The sequence below is a fragment of the Buteo buteo genome, chromosome 21, assembly GCF_964188355.1.
Source record: "Buteo buteo chromosome 21, bButBut1.hap1.1, whole genome shotgun sequence".
In the NCBI taxonomy this organism is placed as follows: domain Eukaryota; kingdom Metazoa; phylum Chordata; class Aves; order Accipitriformes; family Accipitridae; genus Buteo; species Buteo buteo.
Window position 1 is genome coordinate 2,949,351 of NC_134191.1, and position 23,864 is coordinate 2,973,214.

The 23,864-nt window shown below is 42.1% G+C and overlaps 1 protein-coding gene across 1 annotated transcript in view; it reads right to left on the minus strand.

Annotated features, from left to right (window-relative positions):
- Positions 1-23,864, minus strand: part of LOC142042644 (contactin-4) — a 307,150-nt gene that overhangs the window by 44,270 nt on the left and 239,016 nt on the right. Inside the window, exons 9-11 of the mRNA XM_075052777.1 lie at positions 23,291-23,427; positions 21,628-21,757; positions 17,512-17,662 (exon numbers count right to left, since the gene is read on the minus strand). Of these exons, the coding sequence (XP_074908878.1) occupies positions 17,512-17,662; positions 21,628-21,757; positions 23,291-23,427 (418 nt within the window). The remainder of the gene's footprint in view (positions 1-17,511; positions 17,663-21,627; positions 21,758-23,290; positions 23,428-23,864) is intronic.

Consider the following 23,864-nt stretch of genomic DNA (forward strand, 5'->3'; position numbering starts at 1 on the left):
AAAAAGTGATGTTTTAGGCTATTTCTGTACAGTTGAGATTTTATATTTATTTATTTATGTTTTATTTTTAGCCATATGGTTGAAAACTATTTACTGGATAATCTCTTCCATAGATCATTTTAATTCTATCTGTTGATGAAGCCAGCTTTAATTTCAAATTCTAATGCCTTTTCTGTCTCTGTCTTTCTCATGCTATCGGTTTCATTCTAAGTCATTTTTATTGCCAATGTAAAATTAGTTTGTAGTTAATATGGACTGGATTGCTCCAGAGACAACCTTTGGATGAGGACAGTCAATCCACCACTGGCTTTGGCACATCTTGGGGAGCTAGTGCTGTCTTTATTTCCTTCCATTTTGAAGCTGAAAGCCACGGCTGGCTGGCTGGCTTTACAATTTGAGCACGTGAGCATTCTTTAACTCTGGTAACACGCTGCGATGAGTTCAGGCGGGACTTGCACCGAGTTCTCCAAACCCAGTCCCCGGAGAGTCTCCAGGCATGTTTAATTGTCCTCTGGTAACTAATGCCCTGCACAGTCCTGTAAACGACCAGCATTAAAACTGACAAATAACTGTGCAAGTTAACTGATTTTTTTTTTTAAATAAATCAGACCATTAAAACCTTACTGTGACTCATTGATTAGGAGGCCTTATGGTTATGTGGCTCTTTTTGCTGAAGGTGCTTTTCTACACTGAATGTTTCGTCCTCTAATTTGAATCCAGTGTGTTAGAAGTTAACAAGTAATTATTTTAACACTTTGAAATTTGTTACAGTTAGTTGAGAAAGTAGGAAGGACTTTCACTGATTTTGCTAATTCACAAATTTTCTTTGCAGACATATCTGCAATAAATGAGAAGAGAGGCTCATTTCAGGCCACTGAGGGTTCTTAAACTGCTAATTGGCTTGAAAGCAAACATCCCTTCATCAACTCCTTTTAGCAGTTTGGTTGAAAAAGTTCTTTCAAGACACAAAATTCAAATTAAATGAAGCACTGTTTGGTATGCTTTCTTTCTCTTCTGAATGTTTTCTAATAAGATGCCTAGGAAGACATAAAAATAACCCACTTTTCCAATAAACATGTGTATTACTTCAGAACAAAGTGCTGGTTGCTGAGTATGCACCTCTTTAAACCACTACAAACTAAAAAAAATGAGCTATTGAATGTTTTGGGTTCCCTGATACTACTAACCACAGCGGCAGTAAAAACAGCTAAAATGTAAATCTCTTCTTCTACAGGTTAATGCAACTGCTCTACTGATAACCTGGCTCTTAGTCACTGCTACTATCACAGAATAATCAAAGAAGATAAAAATATCCATTTGGAAAAAAAGAGATGATATAAGACAGTTTAACATCCTTACATAAAGAAAGGTCACCTATTTTAAACATAGCATTTGAAAGACAGAATCTGTTGGTCTGTGTTGTCAACTGGAGATTTGAGGTCCACAGAGAGCAGAGACACATCTGAAATTAGGAGATAAAAGGACTGTTTGTTTCCTAAACCGAAGCTTGGGTCCTCCCCAGGAAGAGCTGACCTTGTCAGTGTTTTGATCAAAACTCTTCTGGGGACAAAGGACCTTTAAAAATGCTGAAAACATTCCTCCCTAGCCTTCCTTGCCCATTTTTTTTTTTTTTTTTTTGCCACTGCAGCAGCAAATGTAAAAAGTTGCAAGCTGAACACTTTCCATTGCCCTAAAGCAGCCTTTTCCAAAACCAATCGGCACATGGTTTCCATAGCAGCTTTTTGTTGATGCTGCACGCCCGACGACTGCGCGTGCCCTTTGCCAGCTCTGCAGGAATAGAAGTGTCTTAAGGCATTTGTCTATTTGGTTGGTGTGAACCTTGAAAAGTACATGAAGGAGAAAGATGCATCTTTATGGATGATAAATATCTAAGTGTATGCTACAGCTGCACAGAGCTCTGCTGCTATTCCAGGACACCCAAGCTACCTAGAAAGGACCCACCTTGGCATCACGGCCCCATCAGCACAGCCCTCTGCCTGGATCGGTATAGCAATACTAACTTGCCCCGCGTCTCCAGCAACTGCTGGAAATGGCTGGAAGAGGTCAGGCACACCTGGAGCAGTATGAGGAAAAATAGCAGTGCATAATCATCTCGGTCTGATCTATTAGCGCTTATTCTTCAGCTCGTGATACATCTGCCATACCTGTTAAGTTGCCCAGCAGCAGGTTGTGTTACCTCCAACCCCGAATCGAGCACAATAGATCTGATTCATGTAGCTCACCACAGCATTCCCCACTGCTGGGCAGGATTCCCAGGAGCAGATAAATATTTCTCAGTCGGTAACATATGTATTTAGAGATAGAACACGTCCTGTTGAGATCAGTAAAAGTTTTATCACCGACTTTGTGAAAATAAGATCAAGCCCTTATTTGGAATATAAATGATGACTGAAAACTGCAAAACTCACAGAGCACATCATATAACTGAGTATCAGTAATTAACTCCAGCCCAGCTCCAGGGAAATCTGACCTTTGGGTGTCTGACTGCATCACTCGCACCTACCAAAACATGCCTAGGACCTACTGCTCGTGTTTGACTCCATGCTTTGACAGAATGTTTGCTTAAAAATCCCGGACTTAAAATATCTGCTGTAACATCTTGCTCTGTTATTTAAAAGAAAATCTGTGCGGGTCCGGGAATCAAATCCATCAGCACTACAGAGCCAGGGGTTGTTCAACCTCCCCTGCACCTTGCAGTGATCCGGTGAAAGCCTTTGCAGGGATGAGTAGCAGGTCCAGGCGCTAACCTTTTCATTGCAAATTATTTTCTAGCTCACAAAGTACACACATCACCGACAGAAGATCTGTACCAGACAGATGATACTGCAGGTATCCCTCAATATATTCTTCTCAGCTTGCCCTCTATTTTTCTGTTCAGCAGATGGAAACACGTGGAATATGAATGGACTACAAATGCAGTGCATATGGCAGGTTGCGTGTGCGATGGTAACGGTTATCTTCCTGAGGGACGCAGCACGCAGGCGGGCAGCACGACTGTGGGACTGCAGATTACAGCTCCAATGTTTCTTTGGAGCAAAGTGCTCATAATTATAAAGTGACTTTTTTTTTCCCCTCAAATGGTTTTATTAGCACTGCTGCAATGAAATAAGGTATGTTGTTTCTTATCTGATAATTTTAGCATTTTAATTTACGAAATACAAGCGTAACTACACTTCCTTTCACCGTTGATTAAACACATGCATCCGAAATATTTCATGCTTAGCCAAGTGAATATTTTAATTATTTTTTTTTCCTCAGGAAACAATGCTTAGGATGTCCGATCCTTTTTCTATTACAGGGAGAAAAGATGTCTTAGAGTAAGCATTTAAATGAATGTCAGTTGGAAGAAACACACACTGAGTGCAATTTGAGATAAAACTACCATTGATCCCTTCATGTACAGCCTTTGTGGCAGCGGTTGACGTGGCTATTGAAAAGAGACTGTGGTGCCAGAGTTATTCTAAGAGATAATCCGTCTTCTGAGAGAGGATTTAGGTTAAATGTACCTGTGAAAAACAGTGTATTTCAGCCGACATGATGAATGGCCTATTGTCCATCCGAAGCCTTGCTTGGGCTGGGGGGGGCGGTTGGAAGCAAAGGAAGAAAGCAAAAGCACCAGACAGACCCAACTGCAATCTCAGCGGTGTATTTGCTCAGCCTTTTCCCATAATTCATAGGCAGGAATATCTAGAGCAATTTTTAGCCTAACAGCAACTTTGCTTCATGCCTCAACTCTACTGCAAATGTAAATGATTCTGGGCCATTGCATTATTTATCAAATTATTTCTATTTCTATTGCATGTCTTTGTAGCAGTTTATTACCTTTTTAATAATGCTTCCCATGCAATGAGGCAGAGACTAGGATTATTAAACTGATCTCATAAATGCAATATTGGCCATTAGGCTATTTCAGGAAAACACAGTGAAATTTAGAAATACTCACAGGTTTGGCTGAGAGGGAGGATATAGTGCTCAGAGCACAGCCCTCCCCGAAATCAGGGACACCGCTCACGAGTACTTGCTTGTCACTTGCAGAAGGGGGTGGTTCAGATTATGGTCCAGAGCTAATAATTTCTGTGGCCCTGGGATGCAGTCTTCCTGTGTAACTACAACCTTTACGTTGCATAATTAAATAACAGTAAGGTCAGAGCTTTCTGCTTCATAACATTAATCCCCATTAAAGTATACGCCGAGGTCAAAGCCAACTTCTTGGGGCTTCACTCAACACCCTTGATGGTCCCTGGTACACCGGGAGGTGAGGGCAAGGGGAGAGCCCTGATCCTAACCCCCCCCAGCACCTTGTCACACCATCTGAGACTCCCCACCCTACCTCAATACCAGCCCCAAACTCTCAGCATCCCCCTGTAAGCAGACAGGGCTTTCCAGGCTTGGGCTTTGCCCATGTCCTGTTACTCCAGATGTTTCTGAAAATGGGTGAGGAAGGGATGGTGTCCACACTGCCACCACCGTGGGACATGAATATGTCCTGAGGGCTATGGTCAGGACAGCAACATGAGCAAGGATGGGACGAGTTGGGTCCGTGTCTAACAGCTGTTAGGATAAGTCTGAGTGAAACGCAGGATGATACTGCTGTTAGATAGGCATTACAGTGGTTTCCATTTGATCATCCATCTAAACTCACAACTGATGTGGGGAGTCATACTGCGTAGGCAGTCTTCTACGCATCTGCAGCTTCTTGTCCAGGACCTGTTAGTTTTGATTTAGATAACCACCTACAGCTGCTTCGGTACTTATTTGTCTATAACTACTTGTCTTTTCATGGTTCACAGAAAAGCCTGAGCTAATTTAGAGCCTCAGTCAAAGCCCATTTAATTTAGTGCATGTCTTTCTCTTGGTGAAAGCAGGCATTAGATAAGGCCTTCCTTATCCATGACAACTGGCAGGTCTCTTAACAGCAAACTCCCTATAATTAATTTTCAGGTAAGAACTATATTTGCTCAAAATAAACCGAGGTAAAACCCTGTTGCACTGAGTTCAGGAGAACATTTTCCACAGCTTTGCTGGAGGTACATTTTAAATGGAGCTAAAGAGCCTGAGGATGAAGTGTTTGAACTCCTGAGGTTGTGTGCGGCACAACTACGTGGGGCTGCTGGGGTCTCTGTCATGGGAGTGCTTCTTGATCTGTAAAATATACATATTTTGTCCAAGGAAAAACACTGGCTGGAGAAGGCACTGAGGAACATCACCTTTGCACCATTTTTACTAGTACATCTGAGTCACAAAGGACACCAAAAGGTTTACTGCTAAATTACAGCAACTGTGAATTGGCTAGACTTCTATGGTGCACAGAATTTGGGTTCATTTGGCATTTTCTGTCGTCTGGGCTTACAATAGGAAAGCACAAAAAATTAAAATGAATCTTTTGGAAGATCTTCCTAGGTAACAGCTGCTCTTACCTTGCTGCACTGAAAAATACGGAGTACTACACTGGTTTTTTCTTACTTAATTCTCGATAATGATCTCCAAGAAAATACTAAGAACACTTCTTCCAGCAATGTGAACTGTTGAGTATAAATGTGTTCTCATTTTAGGCTTTTAATTTACAGGCTTGCTAAGTATGAAGAATTAAAGGTGAGGAAAGTATAAATTGCAATTCTTTCAGGTTATCATAAAAACCTCTAAATATTATTCTAGAGAGAGAAAAAAATAGAGCATATTTTGCTCAGATGAATATTTTTGAGAAAGTAGTAGAGGCCCCTTTGGCAACATCAAACAACATAACTCCACTGAATTCAGTATCAGCTTAAACCAGTCATGGATCTGGCATCCTAAGTTCTCCCACAATTCTCTTTTTCAACAAATTGTTTATCTGCAATGATGGAACAGTCCAAATAAATAATATTGCATCCAGCCTATAATAATATCTATAAACACAAAAGCTGTGTTTTGTCATCATCCTCCCTTTTGACTGTAAATTTTTAAGACAAGTCTGGAAGTGCCAAAACCTCATCCCAAAGCAGTGGGGCGGCGGGAGGGAAAGAAGGGAGCATTTACAGCTATTAGAGACTTCATGTAAATTGTTTAAAGATGCCTAGAGTCATAACTCAAATGTAAAAATATCCCTAGGTTACTGAAGAAGAACAGTTCTCTACAAAATATCTTTCTTAAGGGATGCTGGTAACAGGAAGAAACAAATGAAAACCAAACACAAACACTGCTAGGGACCCTGAAGGAAATGAGTAGGCTGTGGTGAATTTCAAATAATAGAAACCTTTTGCCTTCTCTCCCTTACTGCTCTTTTTTCACTACACACAAAATTAAAATAAATACAGTAAGAAAGACCATGTCATGAAAATAAATATTTGAGGAAGCAGATTTGAGTAAAGCAAAGGAAAGCTCATTTTTACAGCTTTCCATCCTGAGACATGAGGCAATGATAATTTGAGCTATATGGGAAGATTTTGCAAGTCTAGAAGCGTCCAGCGGTGAAAAGAGCCAATTTTCCATTGATTTTGGTGGGAAGTGAAGACCATCCCCCATGGGAAACTGCCCTTTTGACACAGCTCTTCAACTTCGCAGTTTATTTTTACAGACCAAGTTGGCCATTTGCCATAAACCACAAAAGCTGCAACGGCACGGTGAAGGATAGGGATGCTCCGCACCCACACCGGCAGCCCCAGGACTTCTCCCCCTGGAGTGGCTCTTACTGGTGGTGCTGGAGGGGCAAAGCACATGTGCAAACCAGCCCGGGAAAGGCTAAAACATCCCTTTACGTACAAGTACCAACCCACATACACGCTGCTCCCCCCCAAAGCATTCTCTTGCACTTGGAAGCGAGGTGAATCTTGCATATAAAGCAGCAGGTGCTGTGAAGTCACTACTCTATTCAGTATACCTAATGTTCGGTGAAATACTTGCTGTGCTCATTCTTCCAGGGCAGTGACTATAGCCAGAGGCATGGGGATTAAGTGACTTCTCCCACTCTATGAAGAGGCACAGTGGGAATCCGAAGAACCAAATTTAGAAGGGCAGCCTCCAGCCACCCTCGCCAACAACTCCTTCCCTGACGAAGACAAGCCACCACCCTGTACCTACAGTAAATGCTTTGGAGGTTTGGAGAACATGAGCATTAAAGGGAACTCCACTGAAGCTCATAAAAATTATTCTCTTATGAGAAAAAAAATCTGTGCAAGATTTTCTGTGCATCAGCTGCTGACACAAACCATTTCTGGAAGCATTCGTGAGATTAGAGCAGAAGCAGTAAATGCATTCTCACCTTATTTGTTCCAGCTGATGCCACCCGAATAGAAGCCCTAAGGCACAGTCTTTCAAATACAACACATCTTTTCCTCTAGTTTCAACAAAAAATGCCCACAGTACAAAGATAAATTACCCACTCCACTTGTAATTGGCATTAACATAGATTTGCAAGATCCAAAGACACATTTACATCACTTAAAAATGATGTTTAAATAATCATCAAAAATATCACCAAGTCTGGTAGGTTGTCTAAAAAGTTCATTAGGAATCCTTTTTCACCCGCAGACATATAATTATTTCCTTGGATTTTAAGCATGTGTTTCTTAAAGTGTGGCCCTAACTGTAAAATCATTACCTTCTTGCTCTTAATCATATAAATGGCCAAGAGAAGAAATATTTGATAATAATTTTTTTCCTTCAAAATGCTACAGACTTACTAAAATCATTATTACTATTTTCTTCAGTTGGAGGACAAGTATGAACCACACATCAATTTGAAATTGCATTTAGGAGACTAATTACAGGCATTTATTTTTTAAAGTGTTAGCTTCAGCATGTGCTCACAACAGAGAGAAACCTGCCTCGCTGCTGGGAGCCAGATCCTGCCGCCTCTGACACAACAGCACCGCGGGGAGGAACTCGCTCTTTCCTGGGGCGTCTTTACAGAGAGGGAGAAATAATTTGTAGCCGTATGCACGGTACCTAGAGATGAATTTAATAATCGTAAAGATGAGACACCTCACGCAGGAAAAGCAGCACCCGTTTAACGGCACACAGCAAGTGACAGTGTTTCTGTTAAGGATGCGTAAACACGGGGCACGTCTTACTGCGCTCTGGAGGTCTGATGCCTCTGGATGCTTCATCCTCTCCTTTTGCCTGCCTCTGCAAGCTTTAAAATGAACTTTTAAAATGAATACACAAGCACCAAGGTAAAAGCCCCTGGACTTCTCTAGATACCTTGGGTCACAGCAGCACCACGAGTTTGGTCAAACCATGGCTGGGCTGCAGTCGCAAGCTCATTCCAGCAGCAGCAGCAGCAATGATGTCCTACATGTGTATCACTGAATACTACAATAACACCACGCTGAAAATAATCTGCTGGGAAAATAGGAACAGATTGCTGATGTTACAGGAGAACGTGTCAAGGTGTGAGAGAGAGTCTCATTTCTGGAACACCAGCTGAAACGTGGCGTAGGTTGGGATTACATTCATCGGCATCTCAGGTATGCTCAACAACAGTTTGTGGCTGCTTACAGGAAATAATTTCCTAGCTCTACAGGAACAGATAAATGAACTTGAAAATTTTAGGGATCAGCCTAATTACTTTACAGATCTAAAATAAAATGGCACTCAATCTGGATTCTAGATAACTCTCTAACCCTTCTCAGATAACCTTTTGCTAGAAACATTTGCTCAAGAACAGAGAGAAAAGACAAAGCAAGAATGAACTGGAGTTGCTGACTTACTATCAATGCTGAAGAAAGGTTATGCATACAAGCATACGCCAGATATCTCAAACTACAAAAGCAACAGGATTTATTATCTTTGCCAGACACACACAAAGAAAAGAAAACAGGTCCATGTAACTATCCCTTAAGGAGCAAGGAAAAGTTAGTGACCTACTCGTAAAGAGAACTATGGCAAAACTGACTGGTTTTTCACCAATGGCTTTCAGATCACACAGATCAGCGGTTTTTACTGTTAGCACAAACTAAGCTACAAGTGTTTAGTGTTGAGCTGACAGACCCACAGCCACGACGAGCTTATGTTAAAACATACTGTCATCTTCCAGAACAACACAGAGCTAAAACTAGCTTCTGCTGGGAAACAAACAGTCCATGAACACAAGGCCGTCAAACCTAGGACAACTGCTTTCCAATACCTCTGACCATTGAATCAAGTGGTTTCCTGGTTAATTTTAGTTCTCTTTTTCCAAAAAATTGGTTAAAGTAAGTTGACACACCAGTTATTTCAGATATTCCAATGAAGTAGAGCCATCTTCTGCCATTGTCTCTGAAAACTAAGATGAATGCTCCATTGTCGATTCAAACTTCAAAAAGCTATTTGCAGAGTGTCATTTTTCATTATGCCTAGGCAGGATGTAATGAAAACCCGAGAGGTTATTGATGGTTTGGTTACCTGTCTGCCTTAAAGAAATTGCACAGGTGCTTTATTTAAAAAAAAAGACAGTCAACACAATTAATGCAAAACAATGATATGAAGCATCCTTTGAGGTTTTATTTTCTGCTGAAGTGTCACTAGACCGTGAGTCCAAAAGCCACTGCTGGCAATTCATCTCTCAAGTAATCAGTATAAAAATATTACCATGCTTTGTAGCCTGGCACCAGACTGGGAAAGATGTGCTGCCTGTCCTATTGCCATTTTCTTTCTGGCTGTTTGGAGTAATTAACCACTAATTAGGAAGTTTGAGGCAACAAATAAAAAATTGGAATTTGTACAACTTTTTAAACTCCAGACGCAGTGAAAGACTAAGAGAAAAGCCATTCTTTTCTTGCCTGATTTCACAGTTTTTTCTTCTCAAAATGACATAACGTCAAAGTGAATATGTTAAAATTCCTGTTACAAAAATAATACCCGAGGGGCCTGTAAATCAACAGCCCTTGTGAGGAGGTCCTTAGGATGTGAACTCTGGAGAAAACCATGGCTAACCTCTTCCGGAGAGAAAAGTCTTTCTGAACAGTTTTGAAGTGCAGAAGACAACAAAAAAAAACTAGGTGAGAGCTTTCTGCTTTTCCTTGGCCACAACCACTGCAGCTCCCGGGAGGACAGACTGCTGCTTTGGGCTTCACCCGGTGACTCTCGCCGACTCCGTGCCAGCCCGGGCACTGAGGACAGGACGGAGAGGCTTGGCTTCCCGCGGGCAGGACTTCATCTTCCTCTCCGCAGCAGCTGGCAGCGCCTGCATCAGGCAGTATTCTTCTTTATGAACAAATTAACATTCGCTGCCCATATTAATAAGCCTGCAGGCACAGCTGTGCATTAACATATCCAAGAGGCTTTTCAGCTACAGCTGCCTGGTGTCGTACAGCCCCGAGCATGGGGCTCCTTATCTTCCCGGCGGGCTCCGAGCAGCAGACCACGTTTCCTTCTGACAAGGCTGGGATTTTGGGGCCGCTCTGTTTGGGTTTTTGTTTGCGGATGGGTACAAAGCCCCAAGTCCTCATCGGACTCCCAGTGCTCTTTCCCGGTCTTGCAAATCCTCATCTTCTTTTCAGAAGTTACCAAGGCACCAGGACTTCTACAACTGAATTTAGCTTTCTAGATCAGCTCTGACTGTAGGCTACAGTGGAGAGCAGTAATGAAATACCTGGAAAAATCGGGACCTAAATTACTTAAACCCTGAAACACATAAACCACTTTTGAAAACAAATCGTGTTTTCTGGAAGTGCAGGTTTTCTCTCCTGAATGTGATTTGACAAGGCCCAAGTTCGCTGGGCATGCTTTACACTTCCAAATGCTGCTGTGACTGAACTCAATGGGTAAATGCCACTATATGCTGCATTTCTGTGCTTTTATTGGTTTTCAGTAGAAAAAAATAATAAAAAAACCCCTTCCTGCTTTAAGCAGTATGGCTTTATGTGTGCAAGAGTGTGCTCATATATCATGAAGCTTGTCAAGACTGCAAGATAATGGGACCAACTGGGAAAATTTCCATGAAGATAGTGAGCGTGCCTGGAGTATCTAGGTCAGATCCTGCTCTAACAAAGTGCACTATGAGGGTCCCTTTATGCAGAAACTTGTTTAATTAAGATAACAGATGTTGCTATTATACAAGTCCTAGTGAGTGGCTGTTTAATTGGACACTTTCATATTCTTTGCTACCAGCACAGAACATCATTTGTTTTTAATGAATTTCCTTCCTTACAATTAAACTGTATAAACAATGCATGCACTGTATATTCATAGAAAAGAAACAGCTCTAATGATGTACAGGCTTTACATGAACAAGAACAGGAGAAGAGCAATTTGTTTTGGGGCTTAAAAGTACAATTATTTTTCTGTCCTGGACTGAGTACATGTCTGGTAATAGGGTAAATTTCTCCTGAAGCTATTGGAAGTCACATTAGGAATGAAGACCATTGTGTACATATTTTAAACATCCACTATTTCAAGGGAATACACATTAGATTTTGACATGTGTAAGCTCTTACCAAGTGCATGAGACAGCCGAAAACACTGCCAGCCCCGCTCCCCTCCTCGCAGCGATGCCCCGCAGCACCCCAGAGCAGGGCTCTCAACTAGAGCCGGCACTAGCCCAGACCCAAATACTTCACCCTGCTGCAGTACCACAGTCTGTCCCCATGCTCTGGCTAACCAACACATCGGTGGGTGGCCGGTAACAAACCACAAGACTGGCAGAAATACAGTATTTCCCTCAGTAAACGCTGTCTTGGTTTTCCTGCACATAGTCTACGCTTGGGGAACAAGGGAGAACGAGCGCAGCAAGAAGCCGTGGCAGACAGAGAGACCGAAACATGACAACTCCCCTCATCTGCTCTTGAACCATACAAACAGTTCTGGGAAATGACAATATGTCTTTCTGACAGACTGATATCTAAAATGAAACACTCTGTCAGAAACAAATAAATGTAATTATTACTATTATGCATGTAAATTAAAGTCATTTCTGTAAGTCAAAACCAAGCACCTGAGAAAAGACCTGCAAGGAAAGCGATGCGAATTTTGCATTACAAACCAGCACCTAACAACCCCTTCCAACACTACTCCAGCAAAATTACTCCATGCCAACCACAAAATATATCCCTTTACCAATTCCATGAGAAATTTTCTTAAGATACTCTAATAAAATGGCCTTTGGTGGTAAGTTATTAAAAGAGCTCAATCTGTGCAGCCAAGTGACAAAATGCCCCAGTTTGTGGATGCAGATCACAGGACCAGTCTCAGCTCTAACGCTAAACCCCAGCACTCCCACGGCCGAGCCCTCGGACACCACGCACCTACAGATTTGTTGGGCTGCAACGTTGTTTTTCTGTGTGCTATGGAAAACCGTATGAAAATTAAGGGAGATTTAATTGGTTTAAAATGAACTGGTTTAAATTAACAGGTTTAAAATATTTCAAAAATGCTTCCTGATCTACAGTTCAAAGAGAATTACAGTTCCATTGCAGGACATTCCTCCAACGGTTTGGAGTGTGGGAGCAGCTGTGACAGAGGCTTATTTTAATTTCAGCTGGCAGCACTCTGCGTAGCTCCAGGATTTGTCTCTAATCACGCACAGCCTGATTCTCCCTCTTGCACCCAGGAAATCTGAATGAAGGAGCCGGTGACTACAGTGACTTCTGATTTCCACCACTGCGAGGATGAACCGCTTGCACTTGCAACCGAGCGCATTTCTCTGTGGGAGCTGTGCTGTAATTATGAAGGAATTGAAAGGTTTCTGTGATAAGATCACCTGAAAATAAAGGTTTTAAAGCACTAGTCTCAGTAACCAATTTATCTAACGTTGTTGCATTAGATGTAATTGAATTATTATGAGAGGATTAACAAATCCTGCAAGAACAATCTCACTGCCGTGACTTCCACTCCTACTGCCGATGAGTAATATATACAACGTAATGCCAGGAAATAATTGTCACAAGTGAGAAATACTGTGGACTGGAGGATGCTTGGCTTTAGGAGTTCAGGATTTTAAAGGAAAGTCCTCCATTAAGGATTTGCTTTCATTCACTTCAGTATTATACAGGGGCCATCATTAATGGAAGTTTTTCCAAACTTGTGAGTGACTATGGATTTCTGTTTTATGGAGGAATTGTCGATTTGGTTTCTGAGACAGCTCTGGAGCAAAGTATAGGCACAGTTTGAATCATCTGTCATTCACATGGTGTAATAATTGCAGAAGACCATGCCTCTCTATATAATGCCTGTATGATGCCTATATCCTATGTGTACAATGCCATAGATGCTACATATTTTATATCCAAAAACTCACTTTACACTGACTATGTTATTTCATAAAATCTGGGGGATGAAGACCAAAGTGCCACTGAGATTTAAATAAAAACCAAATCCCCTAAGTCATGGCTCTACAGTCTGTGCACTCATCACTCGAGGAGTTTTTGCCTGGTTTTGAATGCCAGCCCTCCTTGGGCAACTGGGCGGTAACACGCTTTATCTCGATCTCACAGGCTTAAGTCCCACATCACTTCTGCGTCACACCGATGTAGCTGGGACATGAGAAAAGAGAACCTATGTAATGGGATCCCAGCTCTCCAAAATCTCTTTTCTCCTATTGTTGAGTCAGAATAAAGAGATCAGAGGTTAAACATGTCTGGAAATATGAATATAGGAGAACCAAATGGTAAGTGAAAAACATTCTGAACTCAACTCAAATCTTTCTCTCTGAGGAACGATCTGACATGTCCCAAAGACACCTCGCAGTTTTGCAATCACCAGAAGATACCACTTCCACATTGAGCTCCTGTCCTGGTTTCAGCTGGGATAGAGTTAATTTTCTTTCCAGTCACTGGTATAGTGTTATGTTTTGGATTTAGTATGAGAATAATGTTGATAACACATGGATGTTTTCAGTTGTTGCTAAGTAGCGTTTAGACCAAGTTGAGGATTTTTCAGCTTCTCATGCCCAGCCAGCAAGAAGTCTCTCTGATGATGCAGCCTGCACAGCTTTATGGTGACCATTTCTGTCTAAAAGGTATCCCCTGTTCCTGAGCGAGGGTTTCCCAGAGGGTAGATGTATTTTAGTCGTGTCTCCCGTCCCGATGGTGTGAAATGTTGGAGATGTGGCCCTGTGAGGTTCATTTGTACAGAGTGGCATTAATAGGACTGAAGAAGACCTTTCCCACAGACTGTAACAGTCATTTTGCACTGAAACGTGAAAGGAAGATCAAGGATAGAAAATGACCTCTGTATCTTTACCCATATAGAAATAGTCTTTGTTTCCAAGAAGCATTTGCAATAGATCTGTATCTGTGCTATAGCTGTTTCTATATAAAATTTACCTTCTGGAGTCAGGCTACTAACATTATTTTGACTCAGTTAGGCCTCCAAGGCAGGATTTCCATTATTATGGAGATGAACTGCCTTTAATGACTGCAATAATATAATTGTACCCCAGGGCAGAATTTCTAATAACACAATTGCACAGTTCTCAACCACCAGTAAGAGATACCTTCAGGGCATGTTATTCATTAGGGGTGCAGTACACACTACCTCAGCCTCCAGAGAAGATGAAACCTAAAACAATAAAGCTCTTTCCTTCCATCGTAGTCTCCGCTCTCTGGGCAAACATTGAACAACACACTTAGTTTTGCCTCCTGGACAGCAGTAGCCTCCAGAGCAAGAGTTTCGGCAGCACAATCTGATGCACGCTATTTCTGTCTCCAGCACGGAGTCCCTAACATTACACTCCATCTGAAAAGTCACACAAGCCCCAGGAGAAATACTCGAGCGATTGCCATGGTAGCCGTCAGGCTGTACATCAGAATTCAAAGCAAGTGCTGACACATTAATGTTGCTTTTAACTCCATCTGGAATTGGAAGGACCATCTATATTGATTAACCTTCACACGATCAAGTTCAGTTTGGAGAAGTATCCAGATGTTCAGGTGCCTCTCTGAAACTCGAAGGACACTTTAACATCAGTTTAACCAGAGATTTCATTTAAGTTTCTTCTCCCACGCCTGTCTAAAAGTTCTGTTTTCTGCCCTAGATGAAGTGATTTCAGCAACAGCTTTTCTTGGCATCTTTCTTCCTGTATTTCAACAGATTTTTTCAACAGCCAAGCAAGTTGTTGTTTGAAGCCCACACATAAGCGTGGGTGTAGGGAGGTACTAGGAGTGGACTCCAGTCAATGCTGCTGTCCCCTGGGACGGCAGGAAGGCGATAACATTTCAGCAAGGGAAGAAACCAGAAATACAGCAACGTTAAGCAGAGGACCAGGCACTTGGCCTCTCCTGCCCATGAAGTGAGACAGTGCTGATGAACAACACTACCATCATACAAAACAATATAATTTTCTAATTGCACGTTTCACGCAGTCTCCAGGTACAGGCTGCAAGGATGGTGTGGTTAATAAAGGCGATGGTGAGGATTCAACACCCTTGTCCCCACAGGAGACACAACCAACTGCGTGTAAGAACTAAATAGGTCCAACTGCCAAGTCAATGGAGCGGTGTTCATTAAGACATTTTACCAGATAGGCCCTGCTGGATGGTCTGTCTGGCGGAAAAACCCCTGGGCTGAAGTAGCAGAAAATTTCACACCTGTTTGGGCACATTTCACGTCTGGTTTCCCATCCAGGGCTTGGTGCCCAGGTGGGAGGCTCTCGGTTCTGGCGTGGTGTGCTCGACAGGAGCAGGAGGAACACGGCAAAGAGCCTGCTGCTGCCACGAGCACCAACACCTCAGCCTTGCTCTGGTTTGCATTTGAGCTCAACACCGAGCTGCTCACAGGACTGTGCTGTTCTCACAACCCAACCTCCCAGCCACTGCCGAAAGTCTGCCTGGGCACTGGGACTGTGACCAGCAGACAGCAAGTTATATACTATTTAGCAAGTTTTTATGACTATGCCTGCCGCTTGCCTATACGCCTCAGGAGAAGGTCGGCGAGGACAACGCTGTAGGTACAGCCTTGCACTACTTACACAGATGTGTGCACCCTCCTGGGGTGCTCTGGTGCAGACTCCCTCATGTCTACCACGGCGTGACTTTAGGTGACAAGGGTTTCACTGAGGGGAAATAATAGCGTCTCCTTTTCCCAGTTGCCTATTTTCACAAAGCTTTGAAGAAACCTGCTATTTTTGAGGTCTATCTCTTCCTCTCCTAACCTTGGTGGAAACCAGCTGAAACATCTGCAGCCAGTTCAAATAACCAGTTCAAAAGTTACTTGGAATAGAATACACAGGCAACCCGAGTTACCACCCAGCCTTATGCCACCACTGCATGAGCCACATTCCCTTGGGAAATCAGGATCCAGGGGTTTCTGCTGTATTACAGCATCCAACTTTTATGTAAGTTTGCAGATGAGAGAGTAGTGCTAAAAAAAAAAAAAAAAAATCACTTTGTTTTCAGCATTGCACAGCAGTGACCAAGCAAGAAACACAGTGCTTGCATTTCCTTTCCTTTCCTAAGCCTTTGCTCAAATAAACTAATGCTTCCTCTCTCACTCCTAAATTAAAATGAGGAGAAAGAACTGTGCCATGCCTAGGAGAACAGTGTCTTTGACTTCGCACAGCTTTGTACCCTGGCTGCTGGAGGAAGCTCTGTGTAATCGATCACCCAGCTCTTTTTATCCCAAGAGGTGAAGCTGAACGGTCCATAGACAATAGCTTTGTGAGGACCAGGTAACAGGAGCTAAATAAGTCAGAAATAGGTTGTTCATTATTTTACTCATCTGGCTCTAAATGAATTATATAGCTCTTTGCATACTGATATACATCACCATAGTATATATTTCAATGTACATTACAGGCAGGCAGGTTGAATGGAGCAAGACTAGACTTTCCAAGATAAAAGAACAGCTCTAACAGGTTTAAGCTTTTAAAAATAACAATTTCCTGTAATTTCTGTCTTTTTGACCTTTATTAATAGGACAGGATTTTTCCCGTCAATGCTAGTGGCACATCATATTTTGGAGGACTGTCAAGAACAGCTCTCTGGATTCTGCTCTCAGGTGCTGTGCAAGCAGGACAGGTATCACAACCACACTTGTATACAGTCAACAACAAATCACTGCAAAACCATGTATGCATATTTAAAAGCTAGGCTCCTATTTCCTACTAATGCTCTCCTTTTGAATTACAAAAAAAGGAAAAAAAACTCCCCCCAAAAAAGACTTGGCCAGTCTGAAAAAGCCACCTCCAAGTCAGGCGTTAGGACTGCCAAATTAATTACTGACCCCAAATAATTCCTGGTTGTGGGACATTGAGTAATGTACCAGAGCAGTGTAATTTGCAGAGGAGGGTTTTATTACCTGGGAAATTTTTTCAAAAACAATGGCTATTTAAAGCAATGCAGAGGCAAAATATTTGCTTTTTAGAATGTATCTTCATCAGCTTCTTGGCAGAGATGCTTTAATAGTACACAGAGACTGGGATGAACACAATGGGAAGAGAAATCTCACTCCCAGCTCCTTGAGATTGAACACTAGCTGTTTTCACATTTATTTACAAGTCTATTTTAGGAAGCTATTAATGACAAATTTAGCTTTCACTGCTGAAAGCCCCTGGGTTGGAACAAGCTAATGAAAGAAAGGGTTACTTTAAGATATTACCTCTCATTTTCTTTTAGGATGTCTTTTCCTTTCTTCCAAGAATAAGTAGGTCTGGGGGAAGCTTTCGGCTTACACTCAATGATTACTTCACCGCCCACTTTAACAAGAGTTAACTTTTTCAAGAGTGTTTTGGAAAAGTCTGGACCGACGGCTGAAAGAAAAAAAGAAAACAAAAACCAGATCAGAATTCCCTCTGGAAAAAACAAAGTCAGGCTCTTTTGAACATTAACAATATTCCAGGACTGTTTCTCACTTGCAGTTCCTAAATGATCTGACTTTATGAACTATGTGCACGTAGGGATGGGGCAAACAGACACCTGAATGCTTCAGCTCTTTACTTGTTTAGAAATGCATGTTCAGCTACAAACCTCAGAAAATAGTAACCTTGGCAGGCAGCAGCAACCCAGTGTCACGCACATCTTATTTGCAGCAGCACCCCTAAATACTACACATGCATGAACTGTATAATGTATTTCCTTTTTTGTGTCATAACAGCACGATCATAATTTTGTCGAACATTGCTATGTGCAGAGCAACAGCATACAGGAAAATTGTCACAAACACAGAACCCATAAAATTAATCAGAATTGTTAGTATCTCCAGAAAAGTTGGCATTTTTATGCTTTATATTCATAATGTATCTTTTATTTTAATGCTATAAAGGTGGGAGGCCTTGACACAGCCAGGTCCTGAACCAAGCAAAACAAGGCAAGACTTAAGTAGGCACCAGAGTACAAGGTACTCTTGAATCATCTTTTTTAGTCCCTTCAGGGCACACTCCTGTTTTGTGAAAAACAGTCAGATATTCACTGAAGCAACCACCAGAGCCCTGCAGACAGTCTGCAGCCTGGCTGTAAGGCAGGCCAGGGAAGGAGGAGATGGTTTGGCTTCCAATTCCTGCCTCAAAGGATTTTTAATGATTTATTTGATGGGACCCGATGACAGGCAGAGCTTTGAGGCAGCTGCCCCTAGACTGACTCTGGTAGTGAACTCCCCAAAGACGACCAGAAGGTTTTATTTATACCAAGTAGGACTATTAATTTTTTCAATATAGAAAGCTCAAAGCAAACAGGTGAGGCAGCTGAAGAGTTTTAGGGTTTTATGAACAACTCTTGCTCTGCTCACTACGTCTTTGCTGACAGGAGCTTGCTTTCTGACGGATCAGTGGCAGCAAACTCTGCCCAGTCCCCTCTAATTCTCTTCACCCTCTTTGCTAGCTGCGTGCCTGCATCCTACGCCTCCTGCACCATCCCCGTATCCCCCGAGCTTGCAGCATTTTCCTCAACTTACTTTCTTGCTGCACCCTGGGAGGTGAGAGTTTAGATCACTGTGCATTGCATCTGCTTGATGCTCCATAAAATGATCTAAAGCTCACCTGAAGCAGCTAGGAGACAAAAACCTGCCATGTGATACAGAAAGCAAATTCATTAGGGCATCTTGTCTGCCTCAATTCTTTTGGATATCATTCCTGCCGCAAAAGAGTTGAATAAAACATAATCCTATGCTGATAATGGGATGGGCTTTATGATCTAATAGATCTCATCTTCCACTTTCATGAATCAGAGTTCACTAATCTCCAAGCTGTCTTGTCTTCTATGTCTAATCATAGATAGCTGACTTCATTTTAGCATAGAGGAAGACATGTATGTTAATAAAGACTATAAAAGAGCCATCTGAAAACCAACACTAGCTATGTAAAACATTTCAAAATTAAAGGAGGCATCCTGAGGACAACTTCCCACCAATGCCCTCAGAACCAGATCGACTATTATTTACATCGTACTATTATAATTAATACAACATTATCACTTTTGGAAATAGTTTCTCAGATGATTGTGCAAAATTTATGAGCAAAACAGATTTTTGAATAATCCTGTTATTTCCATCTCTGTAAAGAACAGTTTAGACTGGGTTTTTTGCAAATCATTTGCTACTTCCTTCTTGGTCCTGCATGAGGTAGAGGAGTTGCACGATACGGGTTTTATTCTGTGATGTTCAAAATATTGTCACCTGACATTTAGAAGCTCTGGGCTCAGTTCTCAGCACTATCAGAGCTTCCCTGTGCCACTTCAGGGGTAATGCATTTAATTTCTTCACACCTTGTTTGTAAAATGAGGATTTTAATGACTTTTTTTTCACTCTAGGGCCACCCTTCATTTTTAAATTTTTTCTTAAACATTTAGCCAGAAAATTCGTTAAGGCAATGACTGCATCTTACTACGCATTTCTACAATGCCCAGCACAACAGGATCCTGGTTTTAGCTGAAGACTCCAGGTAATATAATTGGCAACAATAATAGAGAAGAATCACTCTGAGAAAAGCTCTGTCTACAATTTTCCATTTCTCTCTTTCACTTAACTTTGCTGTAAATCTCACTTGCTATTAGTGGTGTTTAATCATTTCAAGTGCTTAACTTCAGGACCTTTTAAAATAACCATTTTTATACTCAGAAAGATCTGTTTAAAAGCTAAGATTTCTCAGTGAGAGCTCAGAATACTGACCTCCTTTGAAAACTCTAGTGAAAAGGAAAACACACTGTTTTTCTTTAAAAATATGCCAAATGAAATCACAGACCCATAGAAATTAATCTGCAGCACACCATTCTGGTACTTTTCACGTGACATACAGAAGCAAGACTGCATAACCCAAATGAGAAGTAAGCCAAATACAGGTTATCTGGCAGGTTTTTAAGAGCAGGCTCTGCAAGGTCTTTGCTTTTTGTGCAGATGTGAGGTTGGCCCCTGGGTGCTGCAGGGCTGCCGGGCACGGGGAGGCATTGGAGGTACCCACCAACAAGGGTTAAGCCCCTGTCTTCTCAGAAGATCTGCCTTCCTCCAAAAAGGCTCATTTTTACCAGTGTTTTGAATAGGCAGGAAAAGCATCAGTGGGTTTATTTTGATTTCTTTCATGCAGTAACACGTCCAATAAATCTTAGCACTGTGAAGTCTAATTTATTGAGCATTATTGTACTTTTCTTGAGCAGTAAGACTGACAATCTTTCAAATGAATTTTTCTTCTATGCAGCCATCTATCGCTGCTGATAAAAAATGACCGATAATTGAAAATGCCATAATCAGAAAAGACCTCGTGCTTTGTTCTTCAAGATAAAGCAGGGAATGATGCTATTGAACATTCGTTTTGAAAACAACTAACCCACTATTTTGTAATCATGAATTCTATTTAACTCTTTGAAACTACTTATCTATGTTGACATATCAGTTTCTAGGCCTGCCACTCATACAAGAGCAACGTTTGTGAATGATGTACAGACTCGCAGGACAGCCGAGGCTGGCAGGGACCTCTGGAGATGCTCCTGTCCCACCCCTGCTCAAGCAGGGGCAGCTACAGCAGGCTGCCCAGGGCCACGTCCAGTTGGATGTTGAGTATGTCCAAGGACGGAGATGCCACAACCTCTCTGGGCAACCTGTCCTAGTATTCAACCAACCTCACAGTAAAGAAGTTTTTCTTATGTTTAAATGGCATTTCCTCTGTTTCAGTCTGTGCCCATTGCCTTTTGTCCTAGCACTGGGCACCACTGGGAAGAGCCTGGCTCTGTAATCTCTACTCCCTCCCATCAAGTATGTAACCACCTGGATTCACAGGAGGTCCTCCTGATCTTAACTGAGACAAGTAGAGTAGGTGTGCACAAAACAGGTGGGGCAGAAGTTGTTTTTCTTGGCAAGGGTTTGGGACAGGAGCATTACGATTGCCATTAGAATGGTGAAAGGTCTATTCAGACAGGTGGGTTTTCAACGTTTCCTCATGAGAGTCAGTCTCTGCAGCCCACAAGCAGGCAGTTACTCTCCAGTATGCTCTGAACTGCAATCCTTGGGTCTCTCCAAATGTTTCTAACCAGCAAGAAGTTGGGTGAGCTTGCCAGCTCTCCGTGCTCAAGTCACCTGGACGAACACGGGAAGATGGGATGATGTAAAAAAACTCTGTTCTCTGTCTATCCACTTTCTCAAGTTTTCATTTCATGCCTTACTTCAAAACAACAACTTGTCAAAGATCCTCAGTAGTACTTCTGCTTCAGATGCTGAAACTTGGCAAAACCAGCTTGGGTGAAGGCTTTACTGATTTTGGAAGGTTTGCAGTGTTCAGGAAAGTAAACTTACCTATGACACTCAGTTCTGCGCTGGCAAAAATGATGCCATGTCTGTTTTCTGCTACACACTGATACATGCCGGCATCCGACAGGCTGACATTCGTTATCGTGAGCGAGCCCTGCTCTAGCTGAACTCTGCCCTGCAGGAAACAGTAAAACAAATAAAAAAGTGAGTAAGGAGATCCTTCCTTGGAACATAAAACTAGCGGTTGTTGTGCTGTATTTTATACCAAGGTGGACAAAAAAAAAGTAGCAGTAATGGGAAGAATTTGCATGCTCCAATCTATTTGTCTGCCAGCTAAATTTATGTCAGGTTAGATACTAAATGGTAAAACCAATACAGGAGTTGGTAAATGCAATTTAAATTGGAGGACTTTCCCTTGACTTCTCATTGATTTAATACCCAAACCATTTAGATTAATATCCCTTTCAAGTAGATAAACTTGAATCAAAAAATGCACTTTTGATCCATAGTGGCATATCACAGCCAACCGTATTCTTTAAAACATTTAAAACAATGGTATTATGAGTATATACAGCAATGAAGGGTAGTAAGATTGGTTGCCATCTTAGCTAGCACAGAGAGAAATACTTAAAATCCTCTGCAGTTTACTGAAAACAATATAGATATTAATTATTTAATGATCCTTTACTTCATATCAGCCACTAACGTGATTTAAGTACAAGACCATCTGCTAGTGACCAGCGTGAAGCAAGTAAAATTAGTGTGTGGAACAAAAGACCAGGGTATCATTTGTCAGCCTAAGGATATGAAGCTCATGTTATCAATTTTAATAAGTACAGCAAAGTGTTCCCTCCCTCCCCAGGAGTTTCACCATTTAAAAAACTAGTAATATAAAGAGCTATTGGCCTTCTACTTGGCCGTAGGGCAGAAATTTAATATTTGTGCAATCTTTATCAGGGTTTGATCAAATCTGGACTGCCATATTCTTTCACAATAAGCGAAGGGAAAAAAATGCCAGCTACAATGAAACCCATGCTTTGGTGACTTGTTTTAGTTTGTGGTTATAATGGGGGGGATGGTGGGACCGAGCAATGACTCTCCAGCAAGAGGCTGGGCTGACATGGTGGTGGGAGGGGGCATGTTCCCCCAGCTCCTGTGCATCACCCTTCTTTAGGCAGCCCTTCGTGTCCCTGGCAGTAGCAGACCATGCTCCTGGTCACCCACACAGGGACACAGCTTGGCAGGAGGAGCGGGAATGCCGTTAAAGACCAGCAGAAACACTAAGGTTTCATTAGCAGCTGAAGTTCACCTGAACATTATAAACAAAAAAAAAAAAAAATCCGGGGTGATCATTTTGCAGCTGCAGGCTCCATAGTCCTATTCGGCCCTTCCCTCTCCTTCACAAGGGTCTCTCCACCCATAGGTTTGTATCATGGATCCTTCATTTCAGGGAGGATCTCTGAACGCAGAGCCGTCATGCGTCCTACTTGTCACTAACAGCAGCTCTCCCGAAGCTGTACAGAGGTGCCCACCAGGCATGGTAAGGAATTGCCTACACAACGGGGGGGGATTTCAGAGCACCAGCATCCTTTCTGTTTCCATTCCAAAAAGTAATAAAACACGCAGAGATCAGAAAGCTGGTAGAGCATGAAAGCGCTTGCACAGCCTGCAACCCTCCTCCCCGGCGGAGGGCTCCAGCGGTGCCTACCTGGGGCAGCAGCGGCTCCCCGTCCTTCAGCCAGCGGTACGAGGGCTTCGGTCTCCCGCTCGCTCGGCATTCCCAGACGACGCTTTCCTCTATGGCTGCGTGTCCATCGCTGATTTTCTGAATCCAGTTGGGCTGAGCTGCAACGCAGAAGTAAAGAATAAGGCCTTGTGTTTGTAATCAACAGTGCACTCCCTAGGTGCAAGCAAACGGCCATTTCTTTCTTTATTAGCACATTTAAGAGTTGGATTTAATAACATGCTTAATAATTGATAAAGATTATTTTTTCCTTCTAAGTCCAGTTCTGCTTTCTGAAGGTGGCACGTGCAAAATCAGAACCTGTTTTCATTTTATTTTTAATAAAAACACTTAATGAAAAAGACTAGCTTCAGAAAACCTGATCATCATACAAAAACAAAGCAATGGTTTATGTGCTGCCCCAAGTGGAATAAATGACACCTTTAGACCCCCGGTCCTTCAAATACAGGCATTTTCTTCTTCAGGATCTATATGATTTAGGCTTCAAAGCTCTAAAATTTAGCATCCAACTTCAAAACTTGTAATTTAGAACTACCTC